Genomic DNA, 19898 nt, shown 5'->3' on the forward strand with positions numbered 1-19898 from the left:
TAGATTCCCCTTGTTTTCCTGCTTTGTTCTTCTTATGTTTTCCTTGTTATTCTTGCATTACCCTAGTTCTCCTTACATTCCCTTTGTCCTTCTCGTATTCCCCTTGTTCTCCTTGTGTCACCTTATTCTCATTGTCTACATTTTGTTCTTGCATTACCCTTGTTCTCCTGGTTTTCCTCTTATCCTCCTTGTGTTACCCTTTTTATCTTTGTATCCTCTTGTCCTCCTTGCATTCCCCTTGTTATTCTATATTCCCCTTGTTCTCCTTGTGTCACTTTATTCTCATTGTCTACATCTTGTTCTTCTTGCATTACTCTTGTTCTTCTAGTATTCCTTTTGTTCTCCTTCCTTTCTCCTTGTTCTCTCGTGTTCCCCTTGTTCTCCTTGTGTCACCTTATTATCATTGTCTACATATTGTTCTTCTTGCATTATCCTTGTTCTTCTATTATTCCTCTTGTTCTCTTTGTATTCTCCTTGTTCTCTCGTATTCCCCTTGTTCTCCTTGTGTCACCTTATTCTCATTGTCTACATCTTGTTCTTCTTGCATTACCCTTGTTCTCCAGGTATTCCTCTTATCCTCCTTATGATCCCCTTGTTCTCATTGTCTCTCTCTTATACTTCTGTTGTTCTCGTTGTATTTCCTATTCTCTTTTTATTCCCCTTATTCTCCTCGTTTTCTCCTTCCCCTTGTGATCCGTATGTTCTCCTTGCCTTCGCTTTGTTGTCATTATATTCCCCTTTTTCTTGCATTCCCCTAGTTCTCCTTGTCTTCTCTGTGTTCTCATTGCGTTCCCCTTGTTCTCCTTGTCTTCCCTGTATTTTGCTTGACTTCCTCTTTTTTTCATTGTATTAGTTAATTTCTTTATTTTTAACTTCTTTCGTTCATTCATGCTTCTTCTAGTCTTTCTTTCATTCATTTACTCATCCTGTGTTTCTTTCTTGAATTAATTAATTCATGCATGCATTCATTATTACTCATTATTTATCTTTATGGTTTTAATTTTTAGTACTTAAAGGGGCCATCACTGGTCCTTGCTTTTTAATATCTCGCAGTCTTCATTCTTTCCCGGTAGCTATCACGTAATGAATTGTCGACATCAACAAATATTTGTGGCCAACTTGGAATTTTAGTAAGCATTAGGGCCTTCGAAGTTAATATCTCCGGCATAATTATACTGTTTGAAATGCATTTTCTCGTTGGTGTTTGCCTTGAAACTATTCTTTCTTATCTCTATTTATTTGATTCTTTTTTATTTTTATCTACTCAGATGCATATCCTTTCCAGGGCAGTCAGCTCTGATTATCAAATATAGCCAATGGCTTCTCTCCTTCCATTAGCCCCTCCCCCTTCTCACCATTGTGTTGGACGTCCAGCCCTGAGGAATGACTTTTGGTAACGGAGCCCACAGATTGGTTCACACTCCTCTCTGTTTTCCTTGATAATGGAGTGGATGTGAAGTTTAAAAAAGTTCTATGTCTCTACAAATAAGACACGGTGGAAGTACCATAATATTTGAAACTACATTGATCATCGCGGAAGTCTCAAATCATATTTAACGAAATCGATGCCCGATCGGTGCCTTCTGTCCTTCTTACAAACATGCCATTTTGTTACATTAAAATAAAATCACGAGACAGACGCATTTTTAAAACTTCATTGTTCATTGGACTGTGTCGTGTCACTTGCGTAAGTTTGGTAGGTTATTTCGTTTACAGCCTTTAGAGTGCAATATTAGTCAACAATCTCTTTCTGCATTTTTAATAGACAGCCTTACTTTTAACAAATTATACGCTCTGTTATTGAATACTATGTATAAAATTCATTCAATAGTTTCATAATCATTCTGTATACAGAGTGTTACTGAACAACATAAAAATATTTTCACTGAGTATAGAGACGTCCTGGACAAGCAACTTGAGATACGCAACCCATGGTCTGTGGTTTCAAATTTCCATGTTATGACGTAAACTTTCCAAAGTGTTTATACGCCACTGATTTCTACCACTTGAAATAATACGCAACGCAGATAAGATTCTCGTAATCTATCAGAGATTCCTGGCATGTCACGAATAAATTCACATCCTATGATTATGGTAGATATCTCGTAACACTAGGGACAAAAAGGAAGAGCAACAATATTGTTAACAAAATGAGTTTCGATTACAAGAAAAATACAGTGGCGTGCGATCATGTGATTAGTCTACAGATTTTGCAGATTATGATAACACTAAAATTATGAAGCCGCCGTTGATTAATTGCTGTGGAGTCTTCGGAATTAAGAAAATACCATTGGTTATATAATCGTCTTCTTAGGGGACACTCCCGCCCTCTTTGTAATATAACTAAAAGAAGTTATTTACGATTTTTGTAACGTATTTACATAAATTAACAAAAGTAAATCTAAATACTGTAACCAAGCATTGCATCAAATACAAACGCTTTACACTCCTTATAACTAAAGTTATACAGGGTGAACCATAAGTGATGTCATTAATTTCAGGGGGATGTTTTTTTTTTAGATATTTTACGCAAAAAAGTTTAATACAATTTTGCTCGTTTTTGCATCTTTTTCGAGATAAAAATTATTTTGTGTGACACATTTTAAAGTATGTTTTGGAAAATCCATTGATTTAATTCTCAATATGCTCAGTCAATTTAAGAGAGCAGTATATTCCTAATAAATTATTGAAAGAATTTTAGTTTTGTCCTTTAATTGTGCAGAAATTTTATCTGAACAAATGTGACATTTTTAAGTTCCTTTTCAGAACGAAAAGTTACATTTGTTCAGGTCAAATTTCTGCACATTTAAAGGACAAAACTAAAATTCATTCAATCATTTATTATCATAATACACTGCTCTGTTAAATTGACTGTATATATATTTGGAATTAAATCAACGGCTTTCCCAAAACACGCTATGAAATATTTCATATAAAACCATTTTAATGTCGAAAAGGAAGCAAAAACAAAGAAAATTTTATTACATCTTTTTGTTTGAAATATCTCAAAGAATAATCCTCTGAAATTAATGACATTACTTACAGTTCACGCTGCATATTAGTATGTTTCATTTCCAATAACCAAATAATTGGTTTAGATTTACTTGTGTTATTTTATATACGTACGTTAAGAAATACAGCTCGACCAAGTCAAGTCTGCGAGTGGGGATAACAGGATGGAATGTAGAGGAATGTAGAGGCAAAACACAGTTGCCACATAAGTCACTTGACGCTCAGATTTCAACGCGTGCACATCGTTTAAAATACACTACGGAGCGCACGCATTTGTTGTCCTTGTCTTCAGATAAAGGCAACAGTTACGCTGTCTCCCAGCCTCCCCTTGCCAATCAGAACGCCAAACCTCACTGTCAAGCAGAATTAGAAGTACAGTCCATTTCAAAGCGTCTTAAATTGTTACCGCTCTATGAACTGAAGCGCAGTAGGAAAACTTTGCTGTCATATGAGACTGTACTGGTCTCCTCTCGTTACGGCCTCCTTTCACTACAGAACTGCCTCCAAGTTCCCCTCTCGGCTCGCAGACTTAACTTGGTCGAGCTGTACTTAGCGCATTTTCGTTATAGGTGAGGAGATGTCCGCTAAGACGCCTATAGCTATTCTCAATGGTATTTTCTTAAGTTTCAACGCTCTATACATAGCAATCCGGTTTCTCTCTATCTCTAAGAAGGTGCGAAGCCATTCTAATATAAATTGTAACCCTATTTGGCTTTACTATTGATTTTTCATTACAAAATTTAGTTTCGTGCTTGTAGGTATTACTACACGCATTTTACGTCGGAGACCGTGGGTTTCTTATAAGTTCTCAAGTTGCTTATCTAGGACTTCTCTATCCGTTGCGCGACGGTCAATGAAGGGCCAAGTCTTCCACATACATGAGCAGAGGTAAACAATCATCCAGTCAGTACAGAGGTATCGTGTGGTTAACACGATGATCCTCCCAGCCGTTGTAGCTTGTTTTCATAATCGAATTTCGCTACCTATCGTATTCGTGGCTCCCCAAATTCATCACGTTGCTGGGTGGACACCAGTTCCATACACAGACCGAAATTTCACAAGAAAATTTCTTCCTCGACGAAGATTCGAATCAGCGCGCATACCGTAACGCGTGTCCTAGGCCTTAGACCACTCTATACTCCGCGAAAATATTTCGGTGTTGTACATTAACGCTGTATGCTTACTGACGGGTTAATAAACGACATAAGACAATTTTTTTTGTTATCAGACATTATGCAAACGTACTCAAGTGATGACCTCGGACATTATTACAGTCCCACAATAATTCATCCCTACTGACACTTTGCGTGTTGGCAGCTAGTTGTCCACGACCTCGCAGCTGTGGTACTTGGAGCTCGTCTCCAGCCAGCTCTCCACGCCGTTGTTGGACGCCAGGTCGTCGTTGGAAGGCAGTTCTGTGAGTGGCTCCATCTCCAGCAGGCGGCCGTTTGGCAGGGCCAGGCCGTTCTCCTTGGGGCACAGACGCTCTCTACTGCTGAACACTGCCAACAAGACACGCCACGCTACGGAACTGTTCTGATCTATCAGAGCAGGATATACCATGATGCAGAACTATTTCGATCTATCAGAACAAGACACGCGATGGTATGAAACTGTTCCGATCTACCAGCACAAATCATGTCATGGTATGGAAATGTTCCGATATATCAAAACAAGATATAGGCTTCCTTGATACAGAACTGTTGCGATCTATCAGAACAAGATATACCATGATATAGAACTGTTCCGATCTATCAGAACAAGATATACCATGATACAGAACTGTTCTGATCTATCAGAACAAGATATACCATGACACAACTGTTCCGATCTATCAGAACAAGATATACCATGATACAGAGTTGTTGCGATCTATCGGAACAAGATATACCATGATACAGAGTTGTTGCGATCTATCAGAACAAGATATACCATGATTCAGAACTGTTCCCATCTATCAGAACAAGATATACCATGACACAGAACAGTTCCGATCTATCAGATCAAGATATACCATGATATAGAACTGTTCCGATCTATCAGAGCAAGATATGCCATGATACAGAACTGTTACAATCTATCAGAACAAGATATACCATGATACAGAACTGTTCCGATCTATCGGAACAAGATATACCATGATACAGAACTGTTCCGATCTATCAGAACAAGATATACCATGATGCAGAACTGTTCCGATCTATCAGAACAAGATATGTTATGATATAGAACAGTTCCGATCTACCAGCATAGAACACGCTAAGGTACGGAAATGTTTCGACCCATCAGAACAAGATATACCATGATACAGAACTGTTCCGATCTATCAGAACAAGACACGCGATGGTATGGAACTGTTCCGATCTACCAGCACAAATCATGTCACGGTATGGAAATGTTCCGATCTACCAAAACAAGATATACCATGATACAGAACTGTTGCGATCTATCAGAACAAGATATACCATGATACAGAACTGTTCCGATCTATCAGAACAAGATATACCATGATACAGAACTGTTCCGATCTATCAGAACAAGACACGCAATGGTATGGAAATGTTCCAATCTACCGAAACAAAATATACCATGATACAGAACTATTGCGATCTATCAGAACAAGATATACCATGATACAGAACTGTTTCGATCTACCAGCACAGAACACGCCATGGTAGGAAAATGTTCCGATCCATCAGAACAAGATATACCATGGTATAGAACAGTTCCGATCTATCAGAACAAGATATACCATGATATAGAACAGTTCCGATCTATCAGAACAAGATATACCATGATATAGAACAGTTCCGATCTATGTGGCAATGTTGTACGCTGCCTTGCTCTCTCTCTATCTGTCTCTCTCCACGCAAACGCTAGCAGACGACCGCCTTCCGATTTGCCATCGACTCTAGCTAAACATTTTTTGCATAGAAGAGAGAATATAAAGCAGAGGTGCAGGCCTACAAGAAGAAGGTAAAGAAGTAGAGAAGAAAGAAGAGCGTCAAGAAAGAAGTGAATGTATATGGAAGAAGTAAGTCAGAAATATATCTATATTACATTATCTTATTATTATTATTATTATTATTATTATTATTATTATTATTATTATTATTATTATTATTATTATTACTGGGCTACTTGTTTTCGTTGTTGGATTACAGTTTGCTTTTCTTGCAGTCGGAAATTCGAGGACTTAATGTTGGAAGGAGAAAGGGATTTTGGATGAATTCTTGTTATAGAACTGATGCAATGTCTTCTTTCTTGCAGACTTCAGTGATAACAAGAAGTTAACTTCTTGCTGAGCGATTATATTTCCACTCAAATTATTTTAGCTTTAAAGAATGGTTGTATAATTTTATTTTAAATTTGAGGACAATTTGAAATCGCAGAAAATCTGTTAAGTATAAGGTATAGCCTATGTATGAATGACAACAGATTTTAATACACAAAGGAATGGTGTTTAAAGACGCTATACTTGCTTTTCAACTTTTTAATTTCAGTTGCTTAGGCAACGTTTGCTTCTAAATGTAATAAATCAAATAATATATTGAATCTGGTTTTGTATAGGTACTCGGTGTTTCTAGAAAACGTATTCCTTGACTAGCTAATGGTTTTAATTATGGAGACGCAAATTGGTTTCATTCAGATGTGTGAAAGTTATGAAGGTAAATAGTTGGACAACAAAACGGCCGTCATGTTTGAAATTTCGCATTTATAAGTTTTTGTATAAATACAACTCTTTCTGTTTCGAGCGAGGTGGTGTTACTGTATGTAGGCATTTATTATTTTTAATAGAAAGTGAGCGATTTCAAAAGTGATGTAATTAATAATGTTTATAACTTCAATGTTCAGTTAAGAATAATCAAATTTTAAGTGCGATTCTTCTGTATTTACATTCAAGGCCTGAGAATTATTAACAGTTATTGATATCCGAAACAAATAATCTCAAACAATCACCTTTCTTACTGCTATATGTTATTTAACACTGAAATTTAAAACGGCAATAGATGGCAGAAAAATTTTTCCTAGAGCTCTCCATCAGCGACGGTATTTTTACGTACTATATACAGGGTGGTCCAGAAGAAATAGTAAATATTTTAGGAGGTGGAAGTATGGACTATTCCGTGTAAAAAGTGTATATAAACATGTGTCCAATTTTCAATAGGCATGAAAACGCAGCTGCTTCAATATTAAGGACAACAAGCTCCACATGAAAAGTAAAATGACTTAATGATTACATGTATAGCTTATTTAATGGTATAAATGCATTTCAATTGTTCAATGCGTTTTTCTGCCTTGTTAACAATAAGTTTTCTCTTCTGAGGTCGTTTCGTCGTTGTTTTATGAGGCCAACACTATTTATAATGTAAGGCAACACTATTTATAATGTAAGCGACCATTTCGTGCCGTCTATTTACTTTGTTCTTGTACACTTTATCTTTAATTTTATTCACTCCCACGGAAAAAAAAATCGACAGGAGTAAGGTCTGGAGATCTTGGTGGCCAATACACGTGACCGCTTCGGGGAATGTGAGATTTAGATGATGTGTCACCTCACGGCTAAAATGTACAAGGACTCTGTCATTATGGTTGAAATTCCACTTTCTTGTTGCCAGAGGAACTAAAAACAACTGTTTCTCTACACCCATTAAGAACAGTGTTGTGTTCAGACAATCGCAGAAAAGCGACATGTTTATTCCTTTGTATGTAGTCATTTGTCGTTTCTTTATAATATTTTGTAAGATTTCTTACGCATAATACTCAAACAGCTGTATCTCGACAACTGTTGTAAATTAGACATATGTACATATGGACTTTTTTTAATTCAGAAAAGTCCATACTACTATCCCTAAAATATTTAGTATTCTTTCTGGATCACCCTGTATATAAGGCATGGTACTTACAAATCTACATCCCTCTCGAAGGTAGCCTTACTAGGAGGTGCATTGCTCATTAAATTCCACCGCCATCAGACGGGTTTGAAAGCACCGACGATGATTTAGTTTTTGTCATCAAGGATCGCATGCTGAGACTAAGAGGTAGGCGAAAAATAAGAAAGATTGGAGAATGCGAGTTTGCAGTGAAAGACTTGCCCTTGAGCAGAACACAATTAATTAATGAATTAATAAATAACAATATTAAAAGTAGTCTTCCTTTGAAGAACAAATATAGAAACTCAATTATAAGGTATGATTCTCTTGAATAGCCGGAATTCGCTACAGTCATCAGACTTCGAATTATTCATATTAGAAATATTACTGTAGTTCGATAATTTCGTATGTCTTCAGATTTTGTTCAATTTATTTTGAAATAATATGATCAGTTTTGTTTATGATACTCAGGAGTTACAGTGCAGAAAAATACTCGTACATATGTACTGTTCTGAAACATTGTAAGCGCTATACATCAAATATTCATATGTATGAGGTCTCGCCCATCTCATTGAATATTACACGACTAATATGAATTAGTCTATTGTATTATTACTAATTAAATATGAGAAAAATTCGTACCGGCACCGGGAATCGAACCCAGGACCTCTCAGCTCTGCGCGCTGAGCGCTCTTACCAACTGAGCCATGCCGGGACACGATCCACGGCGCCGGTCGAACCCCTCTCGCAATGTTATTTTACGGCCTTACTGCCTGCACTTGCGACGATACACGTCATATATGCAGGAGCGCATATATTTAAATGACTTTGTGGCCATATTCAACATCAGTTTCATGACAACTGCTAACGGTTTAATACATCAAATATTCAAATGTATGAGGTCTCGCCCACCTCATTGAATATTACACGACTAATATGAATTAGTCTATTGTATTATTACAATCGTGTCCCGGCATGGCTCAGTTGGTAAGAGCGCTCAGCGCGCAGAGCTGAGAGGTCCTGGGTTCGATTCCCGGTGCCGGTACGAATTTTTCTCGTATTTAATTAGTAATAATTGTAAGCGCTAAAGAAGTGACCAAGTGCTGGAAATGGACACATAGAATAATAGATAAATCCTTAAAATTTCGGAAATTAACCTGTTGGTGCAGATCTGGACTGTCTGTTGGATAATAAAAATTGGAGACGTGCAATATTTAGGGTAATGATAAATTTAATCATCTATTATATTTATTTCACTTGTACATAAAATTCTTATATTATTAAAAGTATGAAAAATGTTGCACACTGAGCTATAAACATACAAATCTAGACTTAAGAGCACACTGTAATACTGAACACTGGAAGCATTAGAATCTTACTCCCTCTTCCATCTTGTACAAACATTCATTTCTATTGATATCGCCCCTTATAACAAATTGTATACAGTCCACACGCTGCTACTCTTCTCCTTTCTCCATTGTTACACAGACTATGAATCCGTTACTATCCATGGACATATTCCACCCTAACTCTCTACAGACGCTGCTACAATTAATAATTATTTCTTCTTTCCCTAATATTAGACGGACTTCTACGTTAATTCGTTGCTATGGATAATATCTTCCCACCTAGCGAACTAATTTCAGTTCAAACGCTCTTACAGCTAGTAATACATCTATCACCTTTGTCAGACGGATATGTAGGCCTATGCTAATCCATTACTATGGGCATCTTCCTTCCTAACGAACTGTCTGCAGTTCAAACTCCTTGTATTCCTATTGTTAAATGAACTTGTTTAAGAATCCGTTGCTACTCGATTATACGACCGTCTACAGGTGAATTCTTGTTACAAATTATTACAATTGGTTAAAGAAATTAAGACAGACTTGCATGAGAACTCTTCGTTCCTAACAAGTGACTGTCTATATTTCAACCACTCATATCTGTTTCAATTTGACTTCACTTGTATACGAACCCTTTGCTATGTAAATCTTCCCTGTTGAGTAACTAACTGCATTACAATGATGGAAACCCTTAAGAAATGTTAAAGCTAAAATGTTGATATGTAGGAATAGTTTTTAATTATATTAAAGCCTGTATGGTGAATATCTTTCATAAAACTATTTATACAGAGCGTGTCTTTCAACTGAATGCAGTCTAAAAATGACGCTGTAAGCAGTTCTTTGATATGTGACTGAGTAAGAACTTGCATTAATCATTTTATAGTTCCATGTAACGACACTTTCTTCTATAGAGTTTATCCATAGAGTTGTAAGATTGCATTGAGATTTGATGAGCTAAGAGATATTCAGGGATGTCATAGCCAAACCTTCAAACATGCATAATAGAAAGCCAGATAGTATGCAATTCAATGGCCCACCCTAAAAACGTGAGCATATCTTTTTAAATTTAGTTTATGTGAGGCAATATTAAATCTGTATATGATGTAAAACTACAAGGGCTGCTAGCAGGGATGGACTGTGGATGTTCTGCGGAGCGATTAACTACTAAAATCCCCTGCAGTTTGCGCCAACACCTGGCCCCTTAGATATAGCACAAAGAAATTAGAATAGGATGTCAGTCTACCATGCTACAGATCGCAGTTCAGTTAAAGCAAATTAAAAGTTTATGGTGAACAATGGCAGTGATGGAGGTCACAACATACTTGATAGTGGGCGGCTCATTATAAAAATAAGTTTGGGTACATTTTGAATACATTTTCAATATAAATCGTTCACTGATCTTATCTGTTTTCCGTAAAATGTTCAATAAAATTCTTGTAATTATTTTACAATATCGTAGAAACTTCAAATGACAAATCTGTGTTTCCATAGCAACTGAAAACAAATCACAAATTATAGAGAGAATATTAACAGGAGAATATTTACTGTTTGCAAATATTAAAATCCGATTTCAATAATGAGCCTATTACTAAAAAAAATATTGGGAACTACATTATGCTTCCGCTAGTCGTATTACTTCTCCAGTAGACAATCATAGAGTTTCGTGCCCGCTACTTTTGTTTACCTTCACTTTTTTAGTAAGAGCGACAGAAGAAAATAACATTATCTGCTCATAACTTAATACTATCAAGGAGGCTAGGATATCACTGGTCGATAGAAACGTATCTCTGCTTATACAAAAATAAAATGCAAAATAATAACCCAAAGGTGTATTCATTTAATAAGAGGATTCTGTGAATCACCTGCCACTTTTTCATGTTGTGGTCGTATTTGTTAAAATTTTATATGACGTTGCATATTTCTAGACAATTTTAGGTGGTAGAAATCCTGTTCCTATAGTCCCGACGCTGTTATTTCCGGCATGATTCCGCCTCTTTGCTTACGTCTTAGAAAGTGAAGGCTCTATAAAGTCTAGGTAGGTAGTACCGTTCGCCATTTTTGTTCTTACGTTACCGAGCTACCATATGAGGAATCTATTTGCCACACCGTTAAATATTATCATGTCGTAGCTCCTATGATAATAAATCAAACGGAATGTAATTCAGCAAATAATTGAGCGGCAAATAACGTCTTCGTGTGCTTTCTGCGAACGCCAACGAAAGAGCTAAAATGGCGGGCGATTATGTTAAGTATTTATCGAGCCTTAAGAAATGAATCAGCGAATCACAAGACGCACACGTTTAAATGTAGCCGACCTGCAACGCGATTGGCTGCCGGAAATTAGAGCGACGGGACTTTAGTTGTGAACATGTTTAATTTCTTGATTGTAGGCTTGCTCACTTGCCACTCAAACGGCAACATTCTGACCGTCCATCTCATAAAGCAGCGCTGTACCTGTAGGGAATAGAAGACGTTGGACGCTACTAAGAAATTGTCTTAATAAGAATGTTTAGCACAAAAATTCTGTGGCATTAGTGTAAAACTTATCTACGTGGACAGATTTTAAAGAATTTTCGAACTTAATAGTTCGGACTTTTTCTTAATCATTTTGCTGTTGTATCGTCTGCCTTAACTGCTACCTCCCCGTTTGAACCTGTAACAAAGTACAGTGACTTTAGAAGACGGGAAATAACCTATATTTATAAACTACAAGGTAGCAGTATGCATAAGGGATATACAGAATGCACCGTGGGTAATGTCATTAATTTCAAAGAATTGTTCTTAAAGATATTTCAAACAAAACGGTTTAATACAATTTTGTTTGTTTTTGCTTCCTTTTAGAGATAAAAATTTCTTTATGTGAAATATTACATAGCGTGTCTCAGAAAACCAATTGATTGAATTCTTAATATGCTCAGTCAATTTAAGAGAGCAGTGTATTATGATAATAAAAGATTGAAAGAAATTTGGTTATGTTTTCTAAATGTGCAAAAACTTGATCCGAAGAAATGTAACTTTTCGTTCTGCAAAGGAATTTTACAATGTAACATTGCCGATCGGGAATAGCGCTCGGGTGCGAGTTCGATTCCCGCTTGGACTGGTTATCTGGTTGGATTTTTTTCCGAGCTTTTTCCCAATAATAAGACAAATGTGAAGTAATCTATGGCGAATCCTCGGCCTCACCTCGCCAAATACCATCTTGCTATCACCAATCCCATTGACGCTAAATGACCTAGTAGTTGATACAGCATCATTAAATAACCAACTAAAGAAATAGTGATAAAACTGCAATTTGCGCCTACGCTATTAATGGACTTCCATAACAGTACTTTTCTATGAACAGCTTCCTTAATAACAAACAACAATTTATACTAACAAATCAAAAAATGCTATTATGATAAAACTCCAACTTGCTGCTACACTGTTAATAGACTGTCATAACAGTACGTTTCTATAGGCTTTATGTGTCTACAGCTTCCCTAACAACGGACAACAATTAATACTAGCGAATCAATAGGTCTTATCATGACGAAACTACAACGCGCCTACATTATTAATCAACTTCCTTAAAGCCACACACGCAAAGATTTAACTGGAGGTAACTTAAATCCACAGGCAAGTCTCCTCGTGTATGGGCGAAACGTATTAAAAGTTTTGACTTTGAGATAAGTCTCCAGACTTCTACAACTGCTTGAAATTGTTTGATTGTAGCGCTCTTCAAATTAAGCGGCAGAAAAAGTAAATATAGAAACAAACGATGCTGCGAGCATGTGGTCGAGTTTTCATTGTTAAGTTCTGCAGTTCTCTGTAGCGAAATGGCGGCAAGCTATAAGCACAGTCTAGTATATACAGTCACGAAGCTCAATACGTAGTAAATATGCATCCCTAGATAGTTGCTAACCACTAGGATAGCTACTATCGCCTCATTACAGACAATGCGAAATAGTACCTGCACAGTCTATTGTTCCTAGCACCCTCACAACTCAAGCTTCGTGACTGTATATACTAGACTGTGCTATAAGAGTTGAGATTCGAGCAACTATTCTCAAGATTTTTTTTTAAAGAAATGTATAAATATTTTTCATCTCTATGGAAAATCAAATAAGTTATAATAACACTTATAAAGCGAAACTATAGACATATCTACTATTCAAAAATAACGCTAAGGAATCGTGGACCATTGAGGAATAGTATTTCTCGAGTGATCGCACTTCTCCTTGGGAAATCATTGACTTCACCGACCTCTTACGTTTTCTTGGTGAACTATAAGTTCAGGAGGTAAGTCTGAGCATGTACGGGCAATCATCCAATTTAGCCATACTTCCCGAAAGTAAATTTGTACAGACTTACCTTCAGGTAAGTCTTTGTGTGTATGGGACCTCAAGAATACGCTTCTGTCTATATCTTCACTAGCAACGGACAATTATTACTAACAATTTCATTGGACCTGTAATGATAAAGCTACAACTTTCGGCTACACTATTAGTGGACTTTTATAACAGTACCGTATGTTTCTATGCACAGCAGATTCTACAATAATGAAACTATATCTTATGCCAACGCTGTTAATTAATTTCAATACAGTACACTTAATATGAACACTTTCATTAATATCGAAAATTAATTAGTGCTAAAAATTAAGTAGTTTTATGAGAAAATAGAATGATTATCTACATTTTTAATGGACTTACATCACAGTATGTAAATTAGATCTTTAAGGGTGACAAAATTCCTTAGGACAGCATCTTCAGAAGGGAAGATTCGTGTTGTAGAGGAGTAGATTTTGACCACGTGAATGAAACCAGTCCTCAATATGAGAGCATCAGTCAAAATTACCAACTATTCCAAACTCGGGTTTTTCTACCTCGCAGACAGATGTCTCTAGTAGTCTCAGATAACAGTCGATACAAGAAGAAGAAGATATGAAAATCGGTACTGAAGTACTATTCGTTAAACTTGCGTGTCAGAATGAATCTGGGTTACACTGTTTGTTATCTGGGGCTGAAGAGTTCAGGATTAACCCAGCACGCATCTAGCTGTGTTCGAGTGTGATAAATGTAGTTGTTCATTACAGATATTCAGGAGGGGAGTGACAGGATATGGACTGTTAGTTGTGTGGTGAGTGTGTTTTAGTATGAGTCTTTATTGTGTTTATTTACACTACATCACAAGCAGCTGGTTACATGACAGTAGGAGTTTATTTGTTATTGTTATTAAAGTTAGGACAATTAGCTAAACTTGTTAACAACACATGAAAACAAAGAGACAACTCGTTCAGACATGGAGGAATACATATAAAATGTGACTTGAACTAAGAGAAGAAAAATTCATTTTCTTCTGTTAACTCGAGTCTCTTATGGAAAGAAGGTGACAGAGGAAAGCAAAGTAAGCGAATATGGAGGGGAAAGTGAAAGGAAGAGTTGAAAGTAGAGACAAAGGAAAAATAAATAGAAATGAAACATGAAAAAAGTATGTGTAACGGAAAGCGTTAAATAAAGAACGCATGAGAAAGAAGAAATTAAAAAAATATATATTAAACTGATATATAGAGTGAAGAAAGAAACGGAACAAACAAAATTATGTGTAAAAAAGAAAAAAGAAACACACGATAAAACAATTAAAATAGGAATATGAATATAAAACAAAGAATGACACGAAAACGTTAATACAAGACGAAGGAAGTGGATATAGATAGAAACGAAGAGAGGAGAAACAAATGAAAGTAAAATATAAACAAGAGAGAGAAGAAAGAAAGAAGAGAAAATTGAATGAAGATGATTAAAGAAGTTGAAAATATGAATGTGAAAAATTATATAAACAAATGAAGAAGACATAAACAATCAAGAAATTAACTAAATAAATGAAGAACACATAAAGCAATAAAGAAATTAAATAAACAAGTGAATAAGATACAAAACAATAAAGAAATTAAATATACAAGTGAATAAGGTACAAAGCAATCAAGAAATTACATAAAAAAGACAAGACAAAGAACAATCAATACATTAAATAAAAATGAAGAACACAAAGCAACCAAGAAATTAAATAAACAAGTGAAGAATGCAAAGCAATAAAGAAATTAAATAAACAAGTGAATAAGATACAAAGCAATAAAGAAATTAAATAAACAAGTGAATAAGATACAAAACAATAAAGAAATTAAATATACAAGTGAATAAGGTACAAAGCAGTCAAGAAATTACATAAAAAAGACAAGACAAAGAACAATCAATACATTAAATAAAAATGAAGAACACAAAGCAACCAAGAAATTAAATAAACAAGTGAAGAATGCAAAGCAATAAAGAAATTAAATAAACAAGTGAATAAGATACAAAGCAATAAAGAAATTAAATAAACAAGTGAATAAGGTACAAAGCAATAAAGCAATTAAATAAACAAGTGAATAAGATACAAAGCAATCAAGAAATTAAATCAGCAGATAAATAAAACAAAAAACATTTATGAAATTAAATAAAAAATGTACAAGACAAAAAACAATCAATAAATTTTAAAAAAATTAAGAACACAAAGCAATAAAGAATTAAATAAACAAACGAAGAATACATAAAATAATCAAGGAATGAAATAAACTAATGATGAGGACATAAACGATCAAGGACTTAAATTATTCTCTTCTCGTACGTTACATGTTAAAGGCTTTCTTTGGCGATGTTTCCCATAGAAAACCTTAATTTGCGACACACCAATTTCCACTTATCTGATTCTATTTTTGTACGGGACAGGTAAAATCGAACACTTACTCATTGCGAGGTAATGATGCGAGTTGGGACTACATTTTAAATACCGGTATTGAATTGTTCACTAATCTGATCTGTTTTCGGTAAAGTGTTCAATATATTTTGGCTATTAAAATTCGTGTAATAAATTTCACAATGCAAACAAATAAAAAACTATAGACGCAATGTTAACCGGAGGGCATTCACCGTTTGAAAATGTTAAAATCCTATTTCCATCATGGATCATACAGCATTCAATTATTAAAAGAAAAATATTATGGGAACTACATTATGTTTCCGCTAGTTGTATTACTTCTCTGGTTTACCTTCACTTTTAGTAAAAGCGGCAGGAAAATGGAGAAAATTTATGAAGAATGGAAAGGAAATCTGAAGAAACTAATGACAGGAAAATATAACGAAATAAGTAAATAAAAAATTTAGTAATACACGAATCAAAGAAACGAAGAAAGGGGGAAGGGAAGAAAGAAAGAAAAATTAGCTGGAACTCTATACTTGTTGGAAGAACGAAACTGTCCATTTGTGTTTGATGCGCTGTGGACGGCAGGACGCATGCGGGGCTGGGCACTCAACAAACATGCACACTCCAGGAGTCGAAGCGAAGCACCACAAACCACGCAGAGACACAACTTCATGTGAAACACACGTACACAGGGGAAGTGATGGGATGGAATTCCTAATTAATTCCTACTATACTGTAGAGTCAATGGAGTGGAATGACGATAAAACAATCAGCTAGATAAATAAGGTAATACTTGTCGTCAATCATAAAATTAAATTAAGAATAGAATAATAATAATAATAATAATAATAATAATAATCATCATCATCATCATCATCATCATTATTGTGACTGTCATCACCTCCTCATACTCATCCTCTTTCACGTTAGCCCTGCCAAGACTCTGGAATTCGCTACCTGCTAGCATCAGGGACTGTCGAAATAAAATTGAATTCAAACGCAAATTTACTAGGCACTTGGTCAGTAATTGATTTCTTGTAAATAGTTTCCTTAATCTATCACAAAATATTTCAATATCCAGTAATTTCTTCACTATACAATTTTGTTATTCTGGGTTTAATTTGTAATTCAGTAAATATAAAATATTCTTTGTTTTTCTATGATAAATTATCTAGCTTTAATTAGTCAGGTAATCTTTACATACTTTGATTTTTATTGTAATTGTAATTGTAAATTTAATACTAATTGTAATTTTATTCTTCATATTATAGTTGGAATCTCCTGGTAGAGGGTCAGAGAAGGCCTGACGGCCTTATCTCTACCAGGTTAAATAAATAAATACTAATACTAAATACTATATAGTGCGCACATTTTATCTTTTCCCGCTCGCGGATGTAGAGCGGACGCGGCAGTGCACAGAGCAGCTGAACACACAGGTGTTGGACGCTTCACGTGCCGCCTGTTTTGTGACAGGCTCTGCCGGGGATCGAAGGCCTATCACATCAGCAAGGCTCTACCAATTGATAGCGCTATATCTCATAACTATCTATTAATCTAATAGTGCTACAGCTCTGATTTGAACCTGGGCCTTCTGCAGTTTTTACCATCATTCGTTTATACAGGGTGTCAAAAAAGTTCGTTTACAACGTTTCAGGGATGATAAAGGAGGTAAAAACAAACATTTTTTTGTGTGACAAAAACCTCTGAGATTTGTCACTTCGGTGCTACGAGTTAATAAGTGGTGTAAAGAGATTATATTCACACTCTGTTACCTGAACGCAGTGATGTGAAAAAAAATGTTGTTCATAAATGTAGTTCATACTGTCTTCAGTTTAACAACTGATTTCTATGCACTGCTAACTCTCTGATAGACTACGCTAAAAATGTCAGGAGTTTATCGAATATAATCGCTGCAGCTTCAACAATGCGAACAATCAGTTTTTCTGCCGCACGGGGTACCGTAAACCAGACATTTCACATCCCACATGCAAAGAAGTCCATAGAGGTTAGGTCCGATCATCGAGATGGCCGTGACACTGCTAACAGCATGCGAACTTAGTTTTCTTAACAATCCATTCATTGCGCTTGTAACATGATTCTCCTTACAACGTGTTGCAGGCAAACAGAACTGACTGGCAAGTGATCTGATGGAATCCAAGCGACATAGGCCTACCGTTTTAGGACATCCACTGAAAAATAGTATATCTGCCAGATTTTTGCCACATAAAAACGTGTTTGTTTTTACCTCATCTGTGATGTTGTAAACGAACTTTTTTGACACCCTGTATTTTGCGTTGCCACCTCCCAATTTCGGCAATGAAGCAAGCTGACATCTTCCTTCAGTCTATCTTTCCATTTCTTTCTTGGTCCTCCATCTCTTAGGGTTTCGAAGAAATTTGCTTTGAGGACTTTCTTTGGTATTCAGTCAAAAGAAGTCGTACATGTTCAGCCCATTAGAGTCTTTCAAGTCTTATATAAGTGAGAATATCAGAAGCTTTACACAGTTCATAAATTCATTATTATACCTTATCCTCCGTTGTTCGTTGATAGTCCTATGTATTAGCACGAATATTTTACTGAGTATTTTCCTTTCACTTCCATTAATGAGATATGAAATTTCAAATTCATTTGACGTCTGATACTAAGTCATGTAAAGATATGGGTAAAAGAAAGCAAACGATGTCAATGGTAGAGAATGAAGTACTTAAGAGAAAAATAAATACAGAAATTGAAAGACCCAAAATGTATCTATGTCAGAAACAACATTTTGGAAATTGTGCGGTACTGTTAACTTGAAGTTATGTCGTGATTTGTGGTGAAAGTCTTAATTTTAATAGAAACTTAAGAAATATTTTTAGCACTGGTTTCTGGTGACAGAGGAATATTGTACCCAACACCTGCAGTAAGAAGGAATGTTTAAATAATTAATCAATTGCATTTTGTGGGTAGACTCGCTGGATTCTGCATATTTCGTTCAGTTCATAATAAAACATCCACAACTTACTGTTCTTGCATCACGAGTTATTACGCTACTGAAATATGACACATAGGCCTATCCTACTATTCCTTGAAATGCTGACTACAGAAGATTCTCATAGTTTTTAACAGCGTAGCGTCTCTGTGGCGCCACCCTTCCTGCGAAAATAATTTCATTTGTTTTGTTTCACTTGTCCGAGATTTTCAGTATATCACTTTTTACAAATGTCGCACATTGACGCCTGAATAGATAATCTACTATATTCAACATGCAGTATTAAAGCGTACTCAAACGCGCTCCTAACTACATTGCTGAATATAACGGACACCCCTGTTACTCCCTATGTCAGATATACAGTAATTCACATGTTTGAGAGGAACGTCGAGTCCACTCCCATTATAGACGAAGTGTCATTTAAAACGTCTATGATTTCTTTGAAAGCAGCGGTTTATGTGTCAACTCGACGGATAAGAACGGAATGTCAACTATTCTAAGTGTGTATTTGTTTACTAGACGGATTATAGTCTCTGTATATTTTGTTTATAAGAAGAGTTGAGGCATGCATTTGGAATCTATGATATTTTACTACGTTCATTTGTTGGTATCAAAAATCATGGCCTGCCTTATTACTATCTATCAGCTGAATAATCCAAGATCCAATGTTGCCTACGCGCACTAATTAAGTAGGCCATGACTTCTGGTCTAACAAAAGAGCATCCATACTAATATAGTATACACAGCGGTTTAATTCTTATTATAAATAAAACATACAGGCATTCTATAACGGATATGAATGGAGCGCCAATTCTAAAGTTTCTTTAACAGTGAATCAATTCTATGAATATGAATGAAGTGTCAATTGTAATATTTATGATTTCTTTGCTGGATATGAGTCAACGCTAAGTCAATTTTAATGCATATTATTTCTGTGAAAGCGTCTGTGTATGGCTCATCCGAAGGTTATGACTGGAG

At 35.6% G+C, this 19898-nt stretch overlaps 1 protein-coding gene and 2 non-coding genes across 5 annotated transcripts in view; 1 reads left to right on the plus strand and 2 right to left on the minus strand.

Annotated features, from left to right (window-relative positions):
* Positions 1-249: 249 nt before the first annotated feature.
* LOC138702881 (popeye domain-containing protein 3-like) overlaps positions 250-19898 on the minus strand; it is a 57939-nt gene continuing 38290 nt past the window's right edge. For 2 of the 3 annotated variants that reach the window (XM_069830255.1, XM_069830257.1), the window contains one exon: positions 250-4514. In XM_069830255.1, the coding sequence (XP_069686356.1) occupies positions 4330-4514 (185 nt within the window). In that variant the 3' untranslated portion in view covers positions 250-4329. Of the gene's footprint in view, positions 4515-9701; positions 11883-19898 lie in introns of those variants that run through there. The other variant, XM_069830256.1, reaches the window with a different exon arrangement.
* Positions 8526-8601, minus strand: TRNAC-GCA (transfer RNA cysteine (anticodon GCA)). Its single transcript has one exon. It is a non-coding gene; the product is annotated as a tRNA-Cys (tRNA).
* On the plus strand, positions 8856-8931 carry TRNAC-GCA (transfer RNA cysteine (anticodon GCA)). Its single transcript has one exon. It is a non-coding gene; the product is annotated as a tRNA-Cys (tRNA).

This window comes from Periplaneta americana, chromosome 7, assembly GCF_040183065.1.
Source record: "Periplaneta americana isolate PAMFEO1 chromosome 7, P.americana_PAMFEO1_priV1, whole genome shotgun sequence".
NCBI classification, from domain to species: domain Eukaryota; kingdom Metazoa; phylum Arthropoda; class Insecta; order Blattodea; family Blattidae; genus Periplaneta; species Periplaneta americana.